This window comes from Zophobas morio, unplaced genomic scaffold (assembly GCF_036711695.1).
Source record: "Zophobas morio isolate AGI-343-1 ecotype UQ-CSIRO unplaced genomic scaffold, CSIRO_AGI_Zmor_V1 ptg000021l, whole genome shotgun sequence".
In the NCBI taxonomy this organism is placed as follows: Eukaryota; Metazoa; Arthropoda; class Insecta; order Coleoptera; family Tenebrionidae; genus Zophobas; species Zophobas morio.
The window spans coordinates 19,883,558-19,908,783 of record NW_026972126.1 but is presented as its reverse complement, the minus strand read 5'-3'; the positions used below and the strand labels follow the sequence as shown (position 1 = coordinate 19,908,783).

The 25,226-nt window shown below is 31.8% G+C and overlaps 1 protein-coding gene across 2 annotated transcripts in view; it reads left to right on the top strand.

Moving 5' to 3' along the window:
- Positions 1-21,610, top strand: part of LOC135132574 (uncharacterized) — a 61,321-nt gene extending 39,711 nt beyond the window's left edge. For both annotated transcript variants that reach the window (XM_064060698.1, XM_064060699.1), the window contains exon 4: positions 21,107-21,610. In XM_064060698.1, coding sequence (XP_063916768.1) covers positions 21,107-21,299 — 193 coding nt within the window. In that variant the 3' untranslated portion in view covers positions 21,300-21,610. The remainder of the gene's footprint in view (positions 1-21,106) is intronic.
- Positions 21,611-25,226: the final 3,616 nt, after the last annotated feature.

Here is a 25,226-nt window from a genome sequence, read left to right as displayed (position 1 = left end):
CAAGAAAACCTAAACCGAAAAGTTGGAAAATTAAATATTTAAAAAATGGAAAAATCAAGAAATCGGATTATTATTATTAATAAATCATTTATTGTTCTATAAAGATAATACACTATAGATTTAAAAAATTACACTTATAATATAAATTTCCTAAAGTTTAAGATTTTAGAGATTCTAAATATTCTAATTCCAAAGGTTTGAAAGATTCAAGATATTTAGAAGCTTCTAAAGATTCTGGAGACATTCTGAACAATTTAAACATCCTAAAGAAACTAAATTTGTAAGGTTCTAAATAGAAGAAAGTCTTAACAAAATCTTAAAAATTGTAAAGATCTTGGAGGTACCAAAGATCCTAGAAATTCTAAAAATTCTACATTTTATAAAATATCTAGTGTCCAGAGTGTCCAAAATTTCCAAAGATTGGAAAGACTCCAAAGACTCTGAGAGCTCTGAGGTTTCTGGAGTGTGTAAAAGGTCTAAAAACTGTAAAGATTCTAAGTATCCTAAGAACTCAAACGTTAAAAAGATTTTTAAAATTCTGTTCCAAACAATTCAAAGATTCTAGAACTTGTAAAAATCGCATGAACTCTTAAAGTGCCAAAGTTTTTAAGGATTCCAAAGACTCTTAACAAAACAAAAATTTTAAAAGTCTAAATAAAAGGGTGCTTTCTTTAATCAAGTGTGAAAAATCTAGAAAGACCTAGAAATCTTGAAAACTTAGAAAAATCTTGAATTTTGACATATCCGAAGACTGATATTTGGAAAACCTGCAACTTTTTTAAATTGAAAAAATTTACAGAATTCTAGAAACTCTTAGCATTTTACTAAATTTGTAATCAATTTTTTTAAAGCTCACAGGGTTTCAATTTTAAAAACTTTTTTATTTCTTTTGTAGGGTATAGCCGGTAAATGGAATACGTTGTTCATATTTCGATTTCATTAAAATAATAGCAGTACACTTTACAAAGGCATTCATATAGAAATTCTTTCAGTAGTTTAGTAATTGAAAGGACGAACGAATTGGTTTTCGAAAAAAATTAAAACATTTTGATTAAAAAGAAAAACGATGTTAATTCAATAGAACCGTGTATATATTTTTACAATATATTTTTCAGAAATATATAATATATAATATAACCAGTTGTAAAGTATTTTTGCTAAAAACAGAGCACGTACTTAAAAAAATTAAGAATTTGCATACGCATTCGATAAAGGAAACAGGAAAATGCTGTGAAAAGAATAGCAAAACATAAATTCTGAAAAAAATGTCAATAAAATTAAAACGGAATGAATATATTTCATTTAATGAGACGATTTAACGCCAAGAGAGGTTAATTTACAAATGTTTTACAAATGAGTGCAATAAAGACACTTTAATGATTTTAGCTTCACTTAAATGACTTCTTTGACTCGAACAAACAACGTAATAATATATACTAGACAGGTCACAATTTAGCATTCCTCCGATAATTTTATAATCATTATCAATCTCAAATTAAATTTCACTCAAATGTCCATCCACCTCGTCTTCGGCATCTTCCGCAGCGGCGAGGACACAGAATATGCATTTTGCGCTAAAGCACCTCATTTATTACGCACAAACCACGATTAAAAAATTAATTAGCCAGCTTCTGAAACAAGTCGCCATTAAAAAACCCGTATGGCCGTTAAGTCTATCGACTTTATTTTCTTTTGTGCCTTTCGACCTTTGCAGTGCAAAACATAAAATCTGTGAAAGCCAATTATGATAATTATGTGAATTATCCTTAATTAGCAGGTGAAACTGCGTGGAAAATGGCAAGAAATGTCACGGTTTATGATTTCGATTTTTTTTTTTGGTTTCGGTTTTGCGGAGCAAAAGTGTAAGGTCCTTTAAAAGTGGCACACAGCCAAGCTCTTTAAAGTAGTTCTCGCCGCCTAATTTCCAAGTCAAACCTATAAATCGATGAAAAACGGAGTATTTTTATAGATTTGTCCATATTTGACGTTTCACCTCTTAACCAAGCGTTTAACTATGATAATTGGTGTTAAGAACGTCTCCGTGTTTACCCACTTAGCCCTTACGGTTTTTCTCGCACCAGGTTTTAAGGATTACACAACGTCGTTTCGAAAAGATTTTTGTTTATTTTCGGTGGGAAAGTCGAAAAGTGGTGTCGGACTGGATTCCAAGCACAGGCTCCCAGAGAAAATTTTTGATGGGGAGGCGGAAGCTCACGTCGGTGAAGTATGATGACAGTCGAACAATGAATAAGAATAAAATCTACAACATTTACACAATGCTTTGTCCCGCGTTTTTGTAGTCGCTTCAAGAGGTCACCTTTTTGAACTCCCGATTTTTTCGTGTGTTAATTTACATCATCCCATCGACAACACTCACCACCAATCCGTCTTTTTTCTCTCTGCCACACAAATCTCAGTCAAAATTAACGACCGATCCTGACAGATTTTATTTAACGCTCGGATGAAAGAAATATAATCCGTTTTAACGATCAACAAGTTTATTTGTTTTATTACGACGACAATAATTTTATACCAACTAGTTGAGACACTAATGGTGGCTGTGGTGTTTACCGAGCGTCGGGCGTGATTTTTTCGGCCATTTCTCACAGCTCGGATCGAAAAATGCTTGTTTTTTTGGCGCCGGGGCTCAAAAGCCAAATTGCGACACTTGTTATTTCGTTTCCGGTCGACTTAACACGATCACTGTCAATTACCGCCAACTTTGGTTCTAACGATTGCTTTTGTGTCGTACTTTTGTGGATTAGCTCAATTCGACGCGGTTTAGACGAAAGAGATCATTAGTGGCGTTAAGGCCCTAATTGTTGTCGGAGTGGAGGAAAGAGTGCGACGGTGTTATGTCAATTAGGGCGGGTTTTGTTTTAGGTGTCGGGAGAAGTGGTCTTAGTTTACGAAAATTTTCGTTCCGGGATCAGGAATTTGTTAAGACTTTTAATGGCGAATTAATTTTGAACTTTGAGATTGTTGACCCGTTGGAGCTTTATTTTTCCGGGGCTTGAACTCTCGGTGTGGGAAATGTTAATTTAAGTGGCTTTGAAATTTGCCGTAATTCTGATATATTGTTCATAAAAATTACACAATCGAAATGAAAATAGTGAACTCTGTATCAAAATTAAAAACAGGTTTAACTACTGGTTCCGACTGGCTTCTGTCTTTCTTAGTGTCTGATTATAAATTTGCATTTTTGTAGCCGTTGAAAATAGTGTTTAACCAAATATTAAACTTTGATGTTTTACGGATGTGTCCTATTTGTAAAAAGAAATCATGACACAATTGCTAGAGCAAACAATTCACTTGAATAAATTCGGTGTGGAAATGTAGGCAGGTGGATGTCCGTGTCGTGAAGAAGAGGGGACTCGTCGCAAGTAAAGGTTTTTTTTTAATACTTTAACGTTAGCTTAGTTGTCTGAAACGTACGAAGACAAAACATATTAACAAAATAGTTTTAAATACCGATAAATAAAAATTCAATTTTTTTCTTTTTTTTTTGTGACTTCAATACGACATACGAGTTTTCAATTTTTCAATATTTTATTTTTGGGATTGTTCGATTTTTCGATTCTTCAATTTCTTGATTTTTCAAAATTTTGATTTCTCGATTTTTTATTTTTCGATTTTTCTATTTTCTGTTGTTTCAGTTTTACGATTTTTCAATTTTCCGATTTTCCGTTTTTTCGATTTTTCAGTATTTCAATTTTTGGCGTCTCTAAATTTGCGATTTCTTGATTTTTCGACTTCTCGACATTTTGACTTTTAGATTTTGCGGTTCTTAGATATTTTGATTTTCCCATTTCTCCATTTTTCCATTTTCAATTGTCTTGCTTTCTGATTTTTCAATTTTCGGTTTTGGATTTTCAGATTTTTCGATTTTTTGATTTCTCAATTTCTCATTAATCCATCTTTTGGTTTTTGGACATTTTGGCTTATTTAGATTTTTTTGATTTTCCCATTTCCCGATTTCTTGACTTTTCAATGTTTCGATTTCTCGACCTCCCAATTTCTCGATTATTCGTCTTTTTAGTTTTTCAATAATTCCATCTTTCAATTTTTCAGGTTTTTGATTTTTCGATTTTTTAAATTTCAGATTTCTATACTCCGACTTTTTGGGACTTTTCAGTGTTTCGATACTTCAATTTTTCTTGGATTTTTCAATTCCTTGATTTTTCAAGTTTTCAGTATCAATTTTTCGATTTTTATGATTTTTCAGTTTGTCGATTTTCCCTTTTTTCGATTCAATTTTTCGATTTTTCAGTATTTTATTTTTTGGTGTCTCTAAATTTGCGATTTTTCGACTTCTCCACATTTTGACTTTTAAATTTTGCGGTTTTTAGATATTTTGATTTTCTCATTTCTCGATTTTTCCATTTTCGATTCTTCAACTTTCTAATTTTTCAATTTTTCGAGATTTTTCTACTTTTCGAAATCTTCAATTTTTCTGTACTTTAATTTTTCAATGTTTTAAATCCTAGATTTTTCGACTTCTCGATGTTCCAGTTTTGCAATTTTTCTCTGTTTCGAGTTGTTGATCTTTCGGTTTTTCAATTATTCGACATTTCTAAATTTTCGATTTTTTGATTTCTCAATTTCTCAATTAATCCATTTTTTGATTTTCCCATTTCCTGATTTCTTGACTTTTCAATGTTTCGATTTCTCGACCTCCCAATTTCTGGATTTTTCGACTTTTTAGTTTTTCAATAATTCCATCTTTCAATTTTTCAGGTTTTTGATTTTTCAAATTTTTTAAAATTCAGATTTCTATACTCCCACTTTTTGGGACTTTTCAGTGTTTCGATACTTCAATTTTTCTTGGATTTTTCAATTCCTTGATTTTTCAAGTTTTCAGTATCAATTTTTCGATTTTTTATGATTTTTCAGTTTGTCGATTTTCCCTTTTTTCGATTCAATTTTCGATTTTTCAGTATTTTATTTTTTGGTGTCTCTAAATTTGCGATTTTTCGACTTCTCCACATTTTGACTTTTAAATTTTGCGGTTTTTAGATATTTTGATTTTCTCATTTCTTGATTTTTCCATTTTCGATTCTTAAACTTTCTGATTTTTCAATTTTTCGAGATTTTTCTACTTTTCGAAATCTTCAATTTTTCTGTACTTTAATTTTTCATTGTTTTAAATCTTAGATTTTTCGACGTTTCGATGTTTCAGTTTTGCAATTTTTCTCTGTTTAGAGTTGTCGATTTTTCGATTATTCGACGTTTCTAAATTTTCGAATTTTTGATTTTTCAATTTCCCAATTAATCCATTTTTGTGATTTTTCGACGTTTCGATTTTTTGATTTTCCCATTTCCCGATTTCAGTGTTTCGGTTTCTCGACTTGCCGACTTGTCGATTTTTTGACTTTTTAGTTTTTCAATACTTCAATCTTTTGGTTTTTCAGGTTTTCGTATTTTCAGTTTTTCGATTTTTTTAACTTCAGATTTTTCTATTCCAATTTCTCCAATTTTCAATTTTTCCATTTCTCAATTTTTTGATGTTTCAGTTTTGGGACTTTTCAGTCTTTCGATTCTTCAATTATTCAATTCCTCGATTTTCCAAGCTTTCAATTTCTTTATTTTCAATTTTTGGTTTCTCAATTTTTCGATATTTCATTCTTGGGATTGTTCAATTTTTAGATTCTTCAATTTCTCGATTTATCCCAATTTCAATTTACGGATTTTTTATTTTTCAGTTTTATGATTTTTCAATTTTTCGCACTTAAAATTTGCGATTTATCGATTTTTCGACTTCTCGACAATTTGACTTTTAAATTTTGCATTTAGATATTTTGATTTTCCCATTTCTCGATTTTCCCATTTTCAATTTTCCTGCTTTTTGATTTTTCGATTTTTCAGCTTTGTGATTTTTCAATTTTTCGAGATTCTTCTGTTCTTTCTTCAAATCTTAAATTTTTCGACTTCTCGATGTTTCAGTTTTGCAATTTTTCTGTTTCGTGTTATCGATTTTTCGGTTTTCCGATTTTTCAACTTTTCGGTTTTGAATTTTTAGATTCCCCGATTTTCAGATTATAAAATTTCTACTTTTTCATTTTTGGACATTTCGATTTATTTCAATTTTTTTTAATTTACCATTTTCCGATTTCTTGACTTTTCAATGTTTCAATTTCTCGACTTCCCGATTTCTCGATTTTTCGACTTTTTTAGTTTTTCAGTACTTCAATCTTTCGATTTTTCAGGCTTTTCATTTTTCAATTTTTCGATTTAAATTTCAGATTTTTCTATTCCGATTTTTCGACTTTTCAATTTTTCTATTTCTCAATTTTTCTTCGATTTACCAAGTTTTCAATTTCCCTATTTTCAATTTTTCGATTCTTCAATTTCTCGATTTTTCAAAATTTCGATTTTCCGTTTTTTCGATTCTTCAATTTTTAGATTTTTCAGTGTTTCAATTTTTGGCGTCTCTAAATTTGCGATTTCTGGATTTTTCGACTTCTCGACATTATGACTTGGATTTTGCGATTTTTAGATATTTTGATTTTCCTATTTTTCGATTTTTCCATTTTCAATTCTTCAACTTTTTGATTTTTCAGATATCGTCTTTTTCAATTTTTCGATATCTCAGTTTTTCTATGTTTCAGTTTTGGGATTTTTCCGTTCTTCAATTCTTTAAATTATCAATTGATCGATTTTTCGATACTTGAGTTTTGGGAGTTTTATCAATTTTTTGATTCTTCAATTGTTCTACTTTTAAGTTTTTCGATTTTTTCAATATTTCAGTTTTTGTCATTTCTAAATTTTTGGTTTTTTGGTTAATCGATTCTTCGATTTTTTGATTTTTCGACTTTTCAATTTGTCGCTTTTTAGATTGTTCCACATTTTGATTTTCCCATTTCTCGATTTCCCGATTTTTCAATTTTTCGATATCTCAGTTTTTCGATTTTTCAGTTTTATATTTCTTCAATTTTTCGGTTCGGTTTTTTATTTTCTTTATTTTTTCAATTTTTCGGTATTCCATTGTTCTGATTTTATCATTTTTCTTTTTTTCAATGTGAAATTTTTCATCTTTTGGATTTTTCAATTTTCGGTTGTCAATTTTTCGATTTTTAAAATTTTTGGATTTATAATTTTTTTCTTCAATTTCAGATTTTTCAGTCTTTCGATTTTTCAGTTTTTCGTTTCTTCAATTTTTGAATTGCAATTTTTCGAGTTTTCATTTTAAATATGTAATAATAATAATAATAACGGTTCTAAAACTTTACCATTTTTCAACTACTAGATTTTAAAACTTTTTCATTTATTAGATTTTTCACTTTTTCGATATTTCACAGTTTTTCGACTTTTTAATTTTGACGATTCCATAATTTTTCGGTTTAGGATTTTTGGGGTTTTCCAATTTTTCGATTAATTAATTTTTTCGGTTTTTAAGTTTCTTGATTTTTAGTTTTTCAATGCTTCAATCTTTCGTTTCTTCAGGCTTCAGTTTGCTATTTTTTATTTTTACATTTCTACTGAAAAAATGGATAAATTGAAAAATAAAAATAAAAAATCGAAGAAACAAAATATTGTAAATTGAAGAAATCTGAAAATCGGATAACTGGAAATCCAAAAATTGCAAAATTGAAAAATTTAAAAACTTGGAAACCGAGGAATTGAACAATCAAGCTGAAAATTTGAAAACGTTGATTAAATGAAAAATTATAAAGTAAAAAAAAGGATTGTGATTAACCTTAAAACGTTTTTGCAAGATTTTGTAGCATTCGATTTTGGAGATTCAAAATTTAAATTTAAAAATGTTGATGTTGATGTTCCTAATATACATACAAAATTTGACAACAATCGGTCCAATAGTTTCGGATATTATGTGAAATTGATACAAACGACAGACAGACAAACAGTTGGAAAGTGGACATCACTTTTTTCGTACTCTATAGGTCATGAAACGTCGAGGAAACCTGAAAGTGGCAATCGTCCACATAAAATGACTTTTTTGGACATCTGCTAGACTTTAAAACACCGTTCTTTCAACACCACCTGAAAATCCGTAATTACAGCCCTACGAACCACCTTTACGTCTCAATCTCGCCCACCACGTCACCTAAACCTCCCGCTTTATTGGCCGCTGTCCGTCACGTGACGTCCAGCGCAATAATCGCCTTAATTCCCCGTAATTCAAGCCAATAAACATATCTCGACCAGTGCAGTTCGAGAGTTAATGATGGCAGCTTTTAGGGTCATCGAGAGCCACTGGCCGGATCTTTATGGGTCTTAAAGCTGCATTTTGCTGACATTTAGTGGATGCATCGCACCGCATTTTTCGTATAATATAAAAATCTATTCTCGGATAGATCTATCGTCAATCATTCTAGTTTATATAAGATGCATAATTTTATCAACATGTGTTAGGTATCAGGCGTGATGTGTTTAGCTTTCCTAAAATAAAGCAGGACTTTTAAATATCCTCACAATAGTTGTTCTGGATTTCGGTCAAAGCTGAAGCGACCTTGAGGGTAGAATAGCAAGCTAAAATTGTGGGTTTATTACACGCGCACGTGTAATAAACCCAGAAATTAGTTTTTTACTAAAATCGAAGTCGTTAGCGGGAAGGTTTCAGGCGAGAAGATTTTGGCTCAGAGTTGACACTGGTAGTCGCGGCTAATTGCAAATCAAAATATTTTCGGTGATGACATAAATGAGCTTTAAGCGGCTAGCGGTTGTGCAACAATTCGCCAATAAATCTCTATTAAACAATTATTCCAGTTCTGCTGTAACACGAATAATCGCAGACGGACTTCACAGAACGACAATTAAGTCTTTGTTCAGTGGCACTAATCAAAAAAAATTCGCAGTAAAGCCTAGAACCACTAATTTTCTAATCCGCCGTTTAATTAAAACTCCCATTGAAATCGTGCTAATTATACCATTTCGCAGTTGGCGTGTACATAAAAATAACCATAAATGAACTTATCACTTTCAATTACGCACCATTCACCGCTTTTTTTTGTAAACATAAATTCGTGAAAGCCGCCGTCGAGAACAATAATTTCAACAACTTGGCGTCCATTCCTAAATCCTCACCTGTCCTATTGTAACAAATGTTTCGGTGTCCTTTACACGACCAGGCATAATTTTGTGAATTTTGGGAACGACCCCCGACTGTGCTCGAAAAGAGGGATGACAATACAAAGTACCCATTCACCCTATAATAACCGTACTGACTTTATTTGTACCGACACAATTACCACGGTTCAACCGACAAAAAACCAAGCTAATTAACCATCATTTCTAGATATAATTATCAGTGTGATCAGATTGACGCGATAAGGGTGGTAATACGAGCCGGACATATCCGACCCATCCAGGTAATATTTCTAAAAGATCGTCAGCTTGATAAGGGTTTCAAATATTTGTCTTGTCCTCTATGCAAATATTGAATTCCTGGAGACAAAAAAGGCAAGTGTTAAATGGAAACGTTTAGAATCGCGCGGGATGATAAAGCACTCTGTATTAATTAAACGTCCTTTAAGACACGAGTTTTGAATATTTTAAAAGGTGTCTAACGAGAAGCCGATTAGAGTCTTGCTGTATCTGCAATTACTGAAGTGCAGCTGTCAAAAAAAGAACAAATAAAATTAAGTTGCGATCACGGTAGGTCGCGGATGGAATTCAATTAGGGTATTGTCTGGGCGGTGCGATGGCTGGGTTGTAAATGTCGTCTGATGGCAATAATAATTTCAGCGTTTGGTTTGATTGCCTGTGTGATTGTTGAAAATAACATCGACCCTAAAAAATAACTATAATAATTGTCCCAATTGCACCTCATATCTAGGACCATTTTTCCGCTTTACGACGCCATCTGCCACTGGCCATCGTTAATTTTGTCGTAAATATCTCATAATTTATTTTCGTATCTATCCTCTTAAAAATAATTCACTTTAGTCCACGAATTTCATCGGCACGCCCAACTTGGCCCAAATCTAGGGCCCTAAATCACACATGAAAAATGCATTCGTTTACACTAACAGTTTCCGAAGTTACTGATGTTAGCGACGTCGTGTTAAAACTGTATGGTAATTCAAACCAGATAGGTTCAATTAGACAAGGCCTGTAAATATTTAAGTACTCAGTGTCGTCTATTGTGCGCAAAGTGTACTTAGTTCGTCCTTTTTAGACGCTTCTTAGAAAATCAATTATCGTCGAGGAACCAATCAATCAATTCGAGAGTTTTATTTATTTGGCTTTCGGGGACCGGGATGTGCGCTTTCAGCGTGCCACATAAATTTTCCGTAAAAATTTATTATTAATATAAAACGGTGATTTACGGTGCCTTGAGGTGGGAACGGGACAAGAAGGTCCGTTTTCACTAATGACGTGGTACAAGTGTGGCATCTACAGAAACCTTCATTTCGTTCAGGATATTAAAACAAATATATAAAATTTTAATATTATTATTATCATCATTAAGGAGGAAAGTTGGATGACAAACGATATACTTACCAACTTGAAAATACGCAGATGGAATGTAAAAATAAAAGTAGAAATCATTAAGATAAATAGATCTGTCGAAATGATGTTATTTCTGAATTAAAAACAGTTTCTTTTTCAAATTCAACGCGACGTAACTTCGGAACGGTTCAAGAATCCAACTTGGCGTTTGCAGCATTCGATTCCCTGGAGCTTTCTAGTCCTACGAGCTAATTTTCAGACCAATTCTTATAGTACGGAGAGACCAGGTCATTTCCGAATTAAAAACAGGTTTTTTTCAGTTATTCAATCTTTCATTTTCCCGATTTTAAATTTTTTGAGTTTTTTGATTATAGATTTTGCAATTTTTCGAATTGAATTTCTGGAGTTTTCAATTTTTCATTTTTCCGCTTGCAATTTTTCGTTTCGTCAATTTTTCCATTTGCAATTTTTCAATTTTTGTTTTTCTTTTCTACAATTTTGCGTTATCTCTTCGAGTTTTTATTTTTAAATTTTCCAGTTTTCCGATTTTCCACCTTTCGGACGTTTCAGTTTTTAGATTTTAAATTCCACCAGTTTTGAATTTTTGGTTCTTCCATTTTTCAGTTTTTCATTTCTTGAGCTTTTCGAGAAAAACGAGAAAGTATTAAGTTATTCCACGTGGCTTATGTACATAAAGAAAAAACAACAAAGATTAAGCCCCACCCACCCACTTCGATCTCAATTGTGATAAGTGTTTCATTCCTAATTAGACCGAGGGGCGGAGTTTAATTGTAACGTCAAAATTTCTCTAGAAAACTCTACCCTTTTAAAAACATATTTCATATGGTAATTTCTTGTAGAGAAATGAGAATTTATCAACTAAACTCCACCCTTCAGCTCACGATGCATAAAAAATTCATCACAATTGAGACGGGGTGGGTGGGCGGGGCTTATAGTTTGTCCGTTTATTCTTAATATACGAAGTCTTTTTTTCCCAACAAGAAACTGAAAACATGTTAACTATCCTCTTGTTGAAAGAAAACTCTATATATTAAAAAAAAAAACAAAGATTAACGATTATTTAACTGGCTGAAAGGTTCATAAATACGATTTAGGGTTTGAAGCATTCCATTTCTTACGAATTTCTAGTCCTACGAGCTAATTTTCAGACCAATTCTTTTAGTATGGAGAGACCAGGTCATTTCCGAATTAAAAAATCGTTTTTTTTCAGTTCTACAATCTTTCGTTTTTTCGATTTCAATTTTTTCGAGTTTTAAACTTTTGAATTTTTCAATTTATATTTATAGATTTTGCAATTTTTCGAATTGAACTTCTCGAGTTTTCAATTTTTCATTTTTCCATTTGCAATTTTTCGTTTCGTCATTTTTCCATTTGCAATTTTTCAATTTTTGTTTTTCTTTTCTACAATTTTGCGTTATCTCTTCGAGTTTTCGTTTTTAAATTTTCCAGTTTTCCGATTTTCCACCTTTCGGACGTTTCAGTTTTTAGATTTTAAATTCCACCAGTTTTGAATTTTTGGTTTTTCCATTTTTCAGTTTTTCATTTCTTGGTCTTTTCGAGAAAAATGAGAAAGTATTAAGTTATTCCACGTAGCTTATGTACATAAAGAAAAAACAACAAAGATTAAGCCCCACCCACCCACTTCGATCTCAATTGTGATAAGTGTTTCATTCCTAATTAGACCGAGGGGCGGAGTTTAATTGTAACGTCAAAATTTCTCTAGAAAACTCTACCCTTTTAAAAACATATTTCATATGGTAATTTCTTGTAGAGAAATGAGGATTTAGCAACTAAACTCCACCCTTCAGCTCACGATGCATAAAAAATTCATCACAATTGAGACGGGGTGGGTGGGCGGGGCTTATATTTTGTCCGCTTTTTCTTAATATACGAAGTCTTTTCTTAAAACAAGAAACTGAAAACATGTTAACTATCCTGTTGTTGAAAGAAAACTCTATTCATTAAAAAAAAAACAAAGATTAACGATTATTTAACGAGTTGAAAGGTTCATAAATACGCTTTAAGGTGTAAAGCATTCGATTTCTTACGAATTTCTAGTCCTACGAGCTAATTTTCAGACCAATTCTTTTGGTACGGAGAGAGCAGGTCATTTCCGAATTAAAAAATCGTTTTTTTTTCAGTTCAACAATCTTTCATTTTTTCGATTTCAATTTTTTGGACTTTTAAACTTTTGAATTTTTTAATTTATATTTATAGATTTTGCAATTTTTCGAATCGAATTTCTCGAGTTTTCAATTTTTAACTTTTCACTTGCAATTTTTCGTTTCGTCAATTTTTCCATTTGCAATTTTTCAAGTTTTTGTTTTTCTTTTCTACAATTTTGCGTTATCTCTTCGAGTTTTTATTTTTAAATTTTCGAGTTTTCCGATTTTCCACCTTTCGGACGTTTCAGTTTTTAGATTTGAAATTTCAATAGTTTTGAATTTTGAATTTTTCCATTTTTCAGTTTTTCATTTATTGAGCTTTTCGAGAAAAACGAGAAAGTATAAGTTATTCTACGTGGCTTATGTACATAAAGAAAAAACAACAAAGATTAAGCCCCACCCACCCGCCCGATCTCAATTGTGATAAGTGTTTCATTCCTAATTAGACCGAGAGGCGGAGTTTAATTGTAACGTCGAAATTTCTCTAGAAAATCCTACCCTTTTAAAAACATATTTGATATGGTAATTTCTTGTAGAGAAATGAGGATTTAGCAAATAAACTCCACCCTTCAGCTCACGATGCATAAAAAAGTCATCACAATTAAGAAGGGGTGGGTGGGCGGGACTTATATTTTGTCCGTTTTTTCTTAATATACGGAGTCTTTTCTTCCAACAAGAAACTGAAAACATGTTAACTATCCTGTTGTTGAAAGAAAACTCTATATATTAAAAAAAAAACAAAGATTAACGATAATTTAACGGGTTGAAAGGTTCATAAATACGGTTTAGGGTTTGAAGCATTCGATTTCTTACGAATTTCTAGTCCTACGAGCTAATTTTCAGACCAATTCTTTTAGTACGAGGTGACCAGGTCATTTCCGAATTAAAAAATCGTTTTTTTTAGTTCTACAATCGTTCATTTTTTCGATTTCAATTTTTTCGAGTTTTAAACTTTTGAATTTTTCAATTTATATTTATAGATTTTGCAATTTTTCGAATTGAATTTCTCGAGTTTTCAGTTTTTAATTTTTCCACTTGCAATTTCTCGTTTCGTCATTTTTCCATTTGCAATTTTTCAATTTTTGTTTTTCTTTTCTACAATTTTGCGTTATCTCTTCGAGTTTTCATTTTTAAATTTTCCAGTTTTCCGATTTTCCAACTTTCGGACGTTTCAGTTTTTAGATTTGAAATTTCACTAGTTTTGAATTTTTAATTTTTCCATTTTTCAGTTTTTCATTTCTTCAGCTTTTCGAGAAAAACGAGAAAGTATAAGTTATTCTACGTGGCTTATGTATATAAAGAAAACACAACAAAGATTAAGCCCCACCCACCCGCTTCGATCTCAGTTGTGATAAGTGTTTCATTCCTAATTAGACCGAGGGGAGGAGTTTAATTGTAACATCAAAATTTCTCTAGAAAATCTTACCCGTTTAAAAACATATTTCATATGGTAATTTCTTGTAGAGAAATGAGGATTTAGCAACTAAACTCCACCCTTCAGCTCACGATGCATAAAAAACTCATCACAATTGAGAAGGGGTGGGTGAGAGGGGCTTATATTTTGTCCGTTTTTTCTTAACATACGAAGTCTTTTCTTCCAACAAGAAACTGAAAACATGTTAACTATCCTGTTGTTGAAAGAAAACTCTATATATTAAAAAAAACAAAACAAAGATTAACGATTATTTAACGGGTTGAAAGGTTTATAAGTACGGTTTAGGGTTTGAAGCAGTCGATTTCTCACGAATTTCTAAGTCCTACGAGCTAATTTTCAGACCAATTATTTTAGTACAGAGAGACCAGGTCATTTCCGAATTAAAAAATCGTTTTTTTTTCAGTTCTACAATCTTTCATTTTTTCGATTTCAATTTTTTCGAGTTCTAAGCTTTTGAACTTTTCAATTTATATTTATAGATTTTGCAATTTTTCGAATGGAATTTCTCGAGTTTTCAATTTTTAATTTTTCCACTTGCAATTTTTCAATTTTTTGTTTTTCTTTTCTACAATTTTGCGTTATCTCTTCGAGTTTTCATTTTTAAATTTTCTAGTTTTCCGATTTTCCAACTTTCGGACGTTTCAGTTTTTAGATTTGAAATTTCACCAGTTTTGAATTTTTAGGTTTTCCATTTTTCAGTTTTTCATTTGTTGAGCTTTTCGAGAAAAACGAGAAAGTATAAGTTATTATACGTGGCTGATGTACATAAAGAAAAAACAACAAAGATTAAGCCCCACCCACCCGTTTCGATCTCAGTTGTGATAAGTGTTTCATTCCTAATTAGACCGAGGGGCGGAGTTTAATTGTAACGTCAAAATTTCTCTAGAAAACTTTACCCTTTTAAAAACATATTTCATATGGTAATTTGTTGTAGAGAAATGAGGATTTAGCAACTAAACTCCACCCTTCAGCTCACGATGCATAAAAAATTCATCACAATTGAGACGGGGTGGGTGGGCGGGGCTTATATTTTGTCCGTTTTTTCTTAATATACGAAGTCTTTTCTCAAAACAAGAAACTGAAAACATGTTAACTATCCTGTTGTTGAAAGAAAATTCTATATATTAAAAAAAAACAAAGATTAACGATTATTTAACGGGCTGAAAGGTTCATAAATACGGTTTAGGGTTTGAAGCATTCGATTTCTTACGAATTTCTAAGTCCTACGAGCTAATTTTCAGACCAATTCTTTTAGTACGGAGAGACCAGGTCATTTCCGAATTAAAAAATCGTTTTTTTTTTCAGTTCTACAATTTTTCATTTTTTCGATTTCAATTTTTTCGAGTTCTAAGCTTTTGAACTTTTCAATTTATATTTATAGATTTTGCAATTTTTCGAATGGAATTTCTCGAGTTTTCAATTTTTAATTTTTCCACTTGCAATTTTTCAATTTTTTGTTTTTCTTTTCTACAATTTTGCGTTATCTCTTCGAGTTTTCATTTTTAAATTTTCCAGTTTTCCGATTTTCCAACTTTCGGACGTTTCAGTTTTTAGATTTGAAATTTCACCAGTTTTGAATTTTTAGTTTTTCCATTTTTCAGTTTTTCATTTCTTGAGCTTTTCGAGAAAAACTAGAAAGTCTAAGTTATTCCACGTGGCTTATGTACATAAAGAAAAAACAACAAAGATTAAGCCCCACCCACCCGCCCGATCTCAATTGTGATAAGTGTTTCATTCCTAATTAGACCGAGGGGCGGAGTTTATTTGTAACGTCAAAATTTCTCTAGAAAACTTTAGCCTTTTAAAAACATATTTCATATGGTAATTTGTTGTAGAGAAATGAGGATTTAACAACTAAACTCCACCCTTCAGCTCACGATGCATAAAAAATTCATCACAATTGAGACGGGGTGGGTGGGCGGGGCTTATATTTTGTCCGTTTTTACTTAATATGCAAACATTTTTTTCCAACAGGAAACTGAAAACATGTTAACTATCCTGTTGTTGAAAGAAAAATCTATATATTTAAAAAAAAACAAAGATTAACGATTATTTAACTGTCTGAAAGGTTCATAAATACGGTTTAGGGTTTGAAGCATTCGATTTCTTACGAATTTGTAGTCCTACGAGCTAATTTTCAGACCAATTCTTTTAGGACGGAGAGACCAGGTCATTTCCGAATTAAAAAATTTTTTTTTTTCAGTTCTACAATCTTTCATTTTTCGATTTCAATTTTTTCGAGTTTTAAATTTTTGAATTTTTCAATTTATATTTATAGATTTTGCAATTTTTCGAATTGAACTTCTCGACTTTTCAATTTTTAATTTTTCCACTTGCAATTTTTCGTTTCGTCAATTTTTCCATTTGCAATTTTTCAATTTTTTTGTTTTTCTTTTTACAATTTTGCGTTATCTCTTCGAGTTTTTATTTTTAAATTTTCCAGTTTTCCGATTTTCCAACTTTCGGACGTTTCAGTTTTTAGATTTGAAATTTCACGAGTTTTGAATTTTTAATTTTTCCATTTTTCAGTTTTTCATTTCTTGAGCTTTTCGAGAAAAACGAGAAAGTATAAGTTATTCTACGTGGCTTATGTACATAAAGAAAAAACAACAAAGATTAAGCCCCACCCACCCGCCTCGATCTCAATTGTGATAAATGTTTCATTCCTAATTAGACCGAGGGGCGGAGTTTAATTGTAACGTCAAAATTTCTCTAGAAAACTTTACCCTTTTAAAAACATATTTGATACGGTAATTTCTTGTAGAGAAATGAGGATTTAGCAAATAAACTCCACCCTTCAGCTCACGATGCATAAAAAATTCATCACAATTGAGAAGGGGTGGGTGGGCGGGGCTTATATTTTGTCCGTTTTTTCTTAATATACGAAGTCTTTTCTTCCAACAAGAAACTGAAAACATGTTAACTATCCTGTTATTGAAAGGAAACTCAATATATTAAAAAAAAAAACAAAGATTAACGATTATTTAGAGGGTTGAAAGGTTCATAAATAGGGTTTAGGGTTTGAAGCATTCGATTTCTTACGAATTTCTAGTCCTACGAGCTAATTTTCAGACCAATTCATTTAATACGGAGAGACCAGGTCATTTCCGAATTAAAAAATCGTTTTTTTTTTCAGTTCTGCAATCTTTCATTTTTTCGATTTCAATTTTTTCGAGTTTTAAACTTTTGAATTTTTCAATTTATATTTATAGATTTTGCAATTTTTCGAATTGAATTTCTAGAGTTCAATTTTTCATTTTTCACTTGCAATTTTTCGTTTCGTTATTTTTCCATTTGCAATTTTTCAATTTTTTGTTTTTCTTCTCTACAATTTTGCGTTATCTCTTCGAGTTTTCATCTTTAAATTTTCCACTTGCAATTTTTCGTTTCGTCAATTTTTCCATTTGCAATTTTTTGTTATTCTTTTCTACAATTTTGGGTGATCTCTTCGAGTTTTCATTTTGTAAATTTTCCACTTGCAATTTTTCGTTTCGTCAATTTTTCCATTTGCAATTTTTCAATTTTTTGTTTTTCTTTTCTACAATTTTGGGTGATCTCTTCGAGTTTTCATTTTTAAATTTTCCAGTTTTCCGATTTTCCAACTTTCGGACGTTTCAGTTTTTAGATTTTGCACTTTTTAGATTTGAAATTTCACTAATTTTGAATTTTTAGTTTTTCCATTTTTCAGTTTTTCATTTCTTGGGCTTTTCGAGAAAAACGAGAAAGTATAAGTTATTCTACGTGGCTTACGTATATAAAGAAAAAATAAAGATTAAGCCCCACCCACCCACCCGATCTCAATTGTAATAAGTGTTTCATTCCTAATTAGACCGAGGGGCGGAGTTTAATTGTAACGTCAAAATTTCTCTAGAAAATACTACCTTTTTAAAAACATATTTCATATGGTAATTTTTTGTATAGAAATGAGGATTTAGCAACTAAACTCCACCCTTCAGCTCACGATGCATAAAAAATTCTTTACAATTGAGAAGGGGTGGGTGGGCGGGGCTTATATTTTGTTCGTTTTTTCTTAGTATACGAAGTCTTTTCTTCCAACAAGAAACTGAAAACATGTTAACTATAATGTTGTTGAAAGAAAACTCTATATATTAAAAAAAAAACAAAGATTAATGATTATTTATCGGGTTGAAAGGTTCATAAATACGGTTTTAAGGTTTGAAGCATTTCATTTCTTACGAATTTCTAGTCCTACGAGCTAATTTTCAGACCAATTCTTTTAGTACGGAGAGACCAGGTCATTTCCGAATTAATTGATCGTTTTTTTTTTAGTTCTACAATCTTTCATTTTTTCGATTTCAATTTTTTCGAGTTTTAAACTTTTGAACTTTTCAATTTAAATTTATAGATTTTGCAATTTTTCGAATTGAATTTCTCGAGTTTTCAATTTTTCATTTTTCCACTTGCAATTTTTCGTTTCGTCAATTTTTCCATTTGCAATTTTTCAAGTTTTTGTTTTTCTTTTCTACAATTTTGCGTTATCTCTTCGAGTTTTTATTTTTAAATTTTCCAGGTTTCCGATTTTCCAACTTCCGGACATTTCAGTTTTTAGATTTTGCAGTTTTTAAATTTGAAATTTCACGAGTTTTGAATTTTTAATTTTTACATTTTTCAGTTTTTCATTTCTTCAGCTTTTCGAGAAAGACGAAAAAGTATAAGTTAATATAAAACGATCGTATTTCTCAATTAAGAAAGTTTTTTTCAAATTTAACGGCTCAGCTCCAGAATGGTTCAAAAATCCACTTTGGAGTTCCAAATATTCGATTTCTCGAAGATTTCCAGTTCTACGAGTTCATTTTCAAAGCAAATATTCGACCTGTGACGAATATAAAACGATGGTATTTCCAAATTAAAAAGTCTTTTTTTTCAAATTTAACGGGTCATAACTCCAGAACCGTCCGAGATTACGGTTTAGGGTTTGAACCATTCGCTTTGTGGCGAATTTCTAGTCCTACGAGTTAATTTTCAAACCGGATACTCAATTCGTTTAGAATGGAGAGACGGAAATAAAACGTCTTAAAAATCCTTTCAAAGCTTTTTTTTCGAAATGTTACCATTTTATTTTAATTATAAATTTAATACACTACTTTGTGTTGGGTATCTGAAATCAATTGGACTTTCAATATTCAAAATAATTTTGGAGGGATCTTGTCTTTATCCATAGATTTCTTAATTTTACAACAGCACACTTAGGATAATGAATCTGAGGAATGTGGCTAAATTTTCACGTTTTTTGATCTATCCATCTGAAACGATATTTTGTTTTTGTAAATGAACCTCAAATTGACGTAAAGAATTTTCCAATGATTTTTCTCGAACTTATGTCTGAAATTTCATGAAAATTATGAAGGACGTGGGAAACCATCTTGTCGATAATAAATTTGAAAATAAAAACCACGATTCGATTTTTATTTTTTCGATAAATTGAGCGAAGAAGGTGCTCGAGAACTAAGCATAAAATTATATTAAATATTCAAGAAACCTAACGTTTTTGAAGGATAGTTAAAATATGGTCAAATATTCAAGAAATTATGCTTTGTAGCGAGTTCCCTCTTATCGACGAAATAGACCTCGATGTGTCTATATTTTTGCAATTAGTTAAGTTAAATGAACTTTCTTACACTGTTACTGCTATTATCCATATTTTCTTTATGTATACAGATTATCATTATCACGAATAAAATACCGCAAAATCAAATTGTATAATTTTTCTTGGACTGTATTTCGAGGGCGAGGGAAGTTCCGCCGAAATAGCCTTGGACCGATTTTTTAGTTCTTCATTTCAATTTTTCGGTGCTTTGATGAGCACAGAACCCGGAATAAAATTTGTTTATTCATCGTCTTTGTAAAATTAATGACGTCATTTCAGTATTTTTTAATTTTACTTTTTCATCGAGACTAAGAAACCAAACCTTTAACTTATTTGAAAATAAAGTGACTTTCCCCCCAATAAATCTCCCAGATCCCCCAGATAAACACAACCACTTTGTACTTCCAACCGGCTGAAACTACTGAAAATATCAACATCACCGATTTTCCTGAAAAAACTCCCACTAATCGCATATTCACGACGTCACTTTATCACGTATTTCCGGTCGACCGCCGCCCATGCTTGTTTATGACCACCCCAACCCCATTTCCAAAAATGGCATAAATATTAATTCCATCCGCCAATCAGGGCGTTCCGCGCCACGAACCAAAAATCCAACAATCGCCACATCTGTTGCAAAGCAATAAAATCCCAGATCCGTACTCGACCATTCCGACTCTCCAGTGCCGAAGTCCCCATCAATTATCGGCATTATCACCCGCGACATAAATCCAATTGACTGACGACACGCATAAATTGAAATTTATTGATTAATACAACCCTGGAAAAATATTGGGGTATCGCGAACCGTGCGTGGCTCAACTCGAGCAGAAACTACAAATGACTAACGTGCAGCGCACAGGGCCGGCGTTGCCCAAGTGACTTCCTTGCTCACTTAATAACAAACTTTTTCGTTAATTTGTTGCACCGCGGCATTGTGTTTTGGAAATTGCTCCTGGAGTTGTTGTAGAAATGGTGGATGAGGGGGTGGTGAAGGCACAATGGGGAAAGTGTGCGGTCCGGACCTGTACAGGAATCCTGGGCCCGCGTTGACACGAGCGGGAGGCGGCAAAGAAATGACCCGTACGAGTATTATCTGATTGAGAAGTATCTTCACACTTGGCCGCCCCTTTTCTGCGCCTGTCAATTGTTAGACACGGCCTACTGTCTCATTGCCGCCGCCGACACCGCCAACCCTCTGATTTTACGATCGGGGCGCTTTTGTCCCGCAAGCGGTATTGTTGGTGTGTAGTAGCGATTTTTCCTCAGGGAGAATAGTAGGATTTAAATATTTTTAGCTATGACACTTGAGCGACGAGGAAAGTTCTGTTAAAATAATCTTCGACCAATTTTTTACTGTCACTAGCTGTCAGTCGACACACTTTTCGAGCAGTCTCATAATAATAATAACAAATAATATATTAATAAATATTTCAAAAGTTACATAACCTCTCTTTTTTGCAGCTTCCGCGCATGCCTCAAAGTGGTGGACAGCAGTGACTCCAACCTCGTAGGAAAATTATTTTTCAACGTAGTCCAAACCAAATGCTTCGTGATCAAGCCGAAGAAGGTGTGCGTGAAGAGCTCCTGGTGGGGCCAGTGCGAGAAGTTCAAGCACATCAAGCAGGCCATCTTAAGGGACAATTTGCCATACTAGTGACTTTAGTGAGAATTGCAGTAATTTTCGAAAATGTTTATTTATTGTGATGATTTGATGTAAGAAGTTTATTTTTGTACATACTTTTAATAGGTTTAATTCGATTCGATTTACTTAATTGTGCCAAATTAAGCTAGTGGTCGGTCTGTGGTATCTACTTAAAGCGACAATATAGAGCGACTGAGTAACGTGTTCTTATTGAAAATTTTCGAAATCTCCGTTGTAACTGTGTAAAATTAAGGCAATAATGTAATTTATTTGAGATGTGGATGTGTAACGAGCAATAACTTGAATAAAATTATTGTTACGAATTATCTTTGTTTACTTGTTTCTGGGTTCGTGTAGTCTCAACATAAATTTGTTAAACGGCTGATAAAGCGGGCGATTGACAATGACTTTCACCTTATCGGAGTCGTAACATTCAATTTACTGGTTATGAATGGGTATATTCCAGTTAATTTACAGTTTTGAGTACCAGCACCATGGGCGTGGGAATTGTTGTTATCAAAATGGGTACAAGGTCAAGTTCAAAAATGGAAAATTTCGATTTTTCTATTTTGCCGCTAATGTTTACAGTGTTTCTTACTACGGATAATTTGGTAATGAAAAGAAACGGAAACAACAAATTAATGTTAATTAGCCGCGATTTATAAAACAAATTTGGGTTTGTTAGTTTGATTATAATCTATATTTCGACGAGGCGGCAAAATTTATTTACACGATATTGTCGTAGGTAATGGGAATTGTTTGTCCTCAGTCTAAATTTGAAGAATTCAGCTACTTAGAAATGGCAGGTAAGTAATAAATTTATTATTTAAACATCGTTGAAAAAAATTGTTGCACATATTATAAAATTTACATTTTTTTATTTTGCCGCTTACATTTACAATGACATTTATTATGTATTACAAAGTTGGGAAAAATTAAATCTAAACAATAATAATTTGTAATAAGTTCTGCTTCATTTAAAATTTTCAAAATTGTCCCAAAAGACCGCTTAAAATGGGTTCAATCGAATGAAAATTGGTCCCAAACTGCAGATAACCTTCTCCTAATTAAGGATCCGAAATCGTCGTCGCGATGTCTGGTCAAATTAACGTGAAAAATAAGTCAAAAATTAACAAAAATTTTCCAAAAATCTGCTTAAAATGGTTTGAATCCACTGAAAATTGCAGTAAAATTGTCCTAATTAAGAATACGAAGTCGTCGTCACCATATTTATTAGTCAAATAAACGTGAAGAGTGAGTCTAACATTTTCAAAATTTTTCCTAAAAGTTGCTTAAAATGGGTACAATCGCCTGAAAATTGCTGTCAAATTGTAGATAATCTTCTAATTAAGAATCCGAAATCGTCGTCACGATATCTGGTGAAATAAACGTGAAAAGTAGGTCAAAAATTATCAAAATGTTTCCAAAAATCTGCTTAAAATGGCTTGAATCGACTGAAAGTTGCAGTCAAACTGTCGATAACCTTGTCCTAATTAATCCGAAGTCGTCGTCAACATATTTAGTCAAATAATCGTGAAGAGTGAGTTTAAAATTTTCAAAAGTTTTTCCAAAAAACTGCTTAAAATGGGTACAATCGCCAGAAAATTGGTGTCAAATTGTAGACAATCTTCTCCTAATTAAGAACACGAAATTGCCGCCAAAATATCTGTTCAAATAACCATGAAAAATGGGTCTAACATTTTCCAAATTTTTCCAAAAAACTGCTTAAAATGGATTCAATCGACTGAAACTTGCTGTGGAATTAAAGATGGTCTTCATATAATTGGCAATCCGAAATCGTCGTCACTGGACCTATTCAAATAAACTTGAAGACGAAGTGGAAAATTTTCAAAATTTTTCCAAAAGCTGCTTAAAGTGGGTTCAATCGAATGAAAATTGTTGTCAAATTGTAGATAATCCTTTCCTAATTAAGAATCCGAAAATGCCGCCAAAATATGTGTTCAAATAAACGTGAAAAATGGGTTCAAAATTTTCAAAATTGTTCCAAAAAACTGCTTGAAATGGGTTCAATCAACTGAAAATTGATGTCAAATTGTAGATAATTTTCTTCTAATAATGACTCCGAAATCGCCATCAAAACCTCTCTCCAAATAAACATGAAAACTGGGCCTAAAATTTTCAAAATTATTTCAAAAAACTGCTTAAAATGCATTCAATCGACTGAAAGTTGATGTCAAATTGTAGATAATTTTCTCCTAATTAAGATTCAAAATCCCCATGAAAGCTCTCTTCCAATGAACGTGAAAACTGAGCCTAAAATTTTCAAAATTTTTCCAAAAAACTGCTTAAAATAGGTTCGATCGACTAAAAATTGGTGTCAAATTGTAGACAATCCACTCCTAATTAAGAATTCGAAATAGCTATCACGATATTCGTTGAAATAAAGGTGAAAAATGAGTCTAAAATTTTCAAAATATCTCCAAAAAACTGTTTAAAATGGGTTCAATCGACTGAAAATTGATGTCAAATTGTAGATAATTTTTTTCTAATAATGATTCCGAAATCGCCATCAAAGCCTCTCTTCAAATAAACGTGAAAACTGGCTTCCCAATTTTCAAAATGTTTCCAAAAAACTGCTTAACGACTAAAAATAGGTGTCAAATTAAAGATAGTCTTCATATAATTGAGAATTCGAAATCGTCGTCATTGGACCTATTCAAATAAACTTCAAGAATGAGTACAAAATTTTTCTAAAAAACTGCTTAAAATGGGTTCAATCGAATGAAAATTGTTGTCAAATTGTAGATAATCCTTACCTAATTAAGAATCCGGCAATGCCGCAAAAATATCTGTTCTAATAAACTCGAAAAATGAGTTCAAAATTTTTCCAAAAAACTGTTTAAAATGGGTTCAATCGACTGAACATTGATGTCAAATTGTAGATAATTTTCTTCTAATAATGATTCCGAAATCGCCATCAGGGCCTCTCTTCAAATAAACGTGAAAAATGGGCCTAAAATTTTCAAAATTTTTACAAAAAAACTGCTTAAATTAGGTTCAATCGACTAAAAATTTGTGTCAAATTGTAGTCAATCCACTCCTAATTGAGAATCCGAAATCGTCATCACGATATTCGTTCAAATAAACGTGAAAAATGAGTTAAAAATTATCACAATTTTTCCAAAAAACTGCTTAAAATGGGTTCAATCGAATGAAAATTGTTGTCAAATTGTAGACAATCCTTTCCTAATTAAGAATGCGAAATTGTAGCCAAACTACCTGTTCAAATTAACGTGAAAAATAAGTACAAAATTTTCAAAATTTTTCCAAAAAACTGCTTAAAATGGGTTCAATCGATTGAAAATTGATATCAAATTGTGGACAATTTTCTCCTAATAATGATTCCGAAATTTCCATCAAAGCCTCTCTTCAAATAAACGTGAAAACTGGGCCTAAAATTTTCAAAATTTTTCCAAATAACTGCTTAAAATAGTTTCAATCGACTGAAAATTGATGTCAAATTGTAAACAATCTTCTCCTAATTAAGATTCCAAAATCGTCATTAAAACCTCTATTCAAATAAAGCTGAAAAATGAGACGAAAATTTTCAAAATTTTTCCAAAAAACAGTTTAAAATGGGTTCAATCAACTCAAAATTGATGTCAAATTGTAGATAATCCACTCCTAATTAAGAATCCGAAATCGCCATCACGATATTCGTTCAAATAAAGGTGAAAACTGGGCCTAAAATTTTCAAAATTTTTCCAAAAAATTGCTTAAAGTGAACTTCAATCGAATGAAAATTGTTGTCACATTGTAGATAAATCCTTCCTAAATAAGAATCCGAAAATACCGTCACAATATCTGTTCAAATAAACGTGAAAAATGAGTTCAAAATTTTAATTTTTTTTTCCAAAAAACTGTTTAAAATGGGTTCAATCAACGGAAAATTGTTGTCAAATTGTAGATCATTTTCTT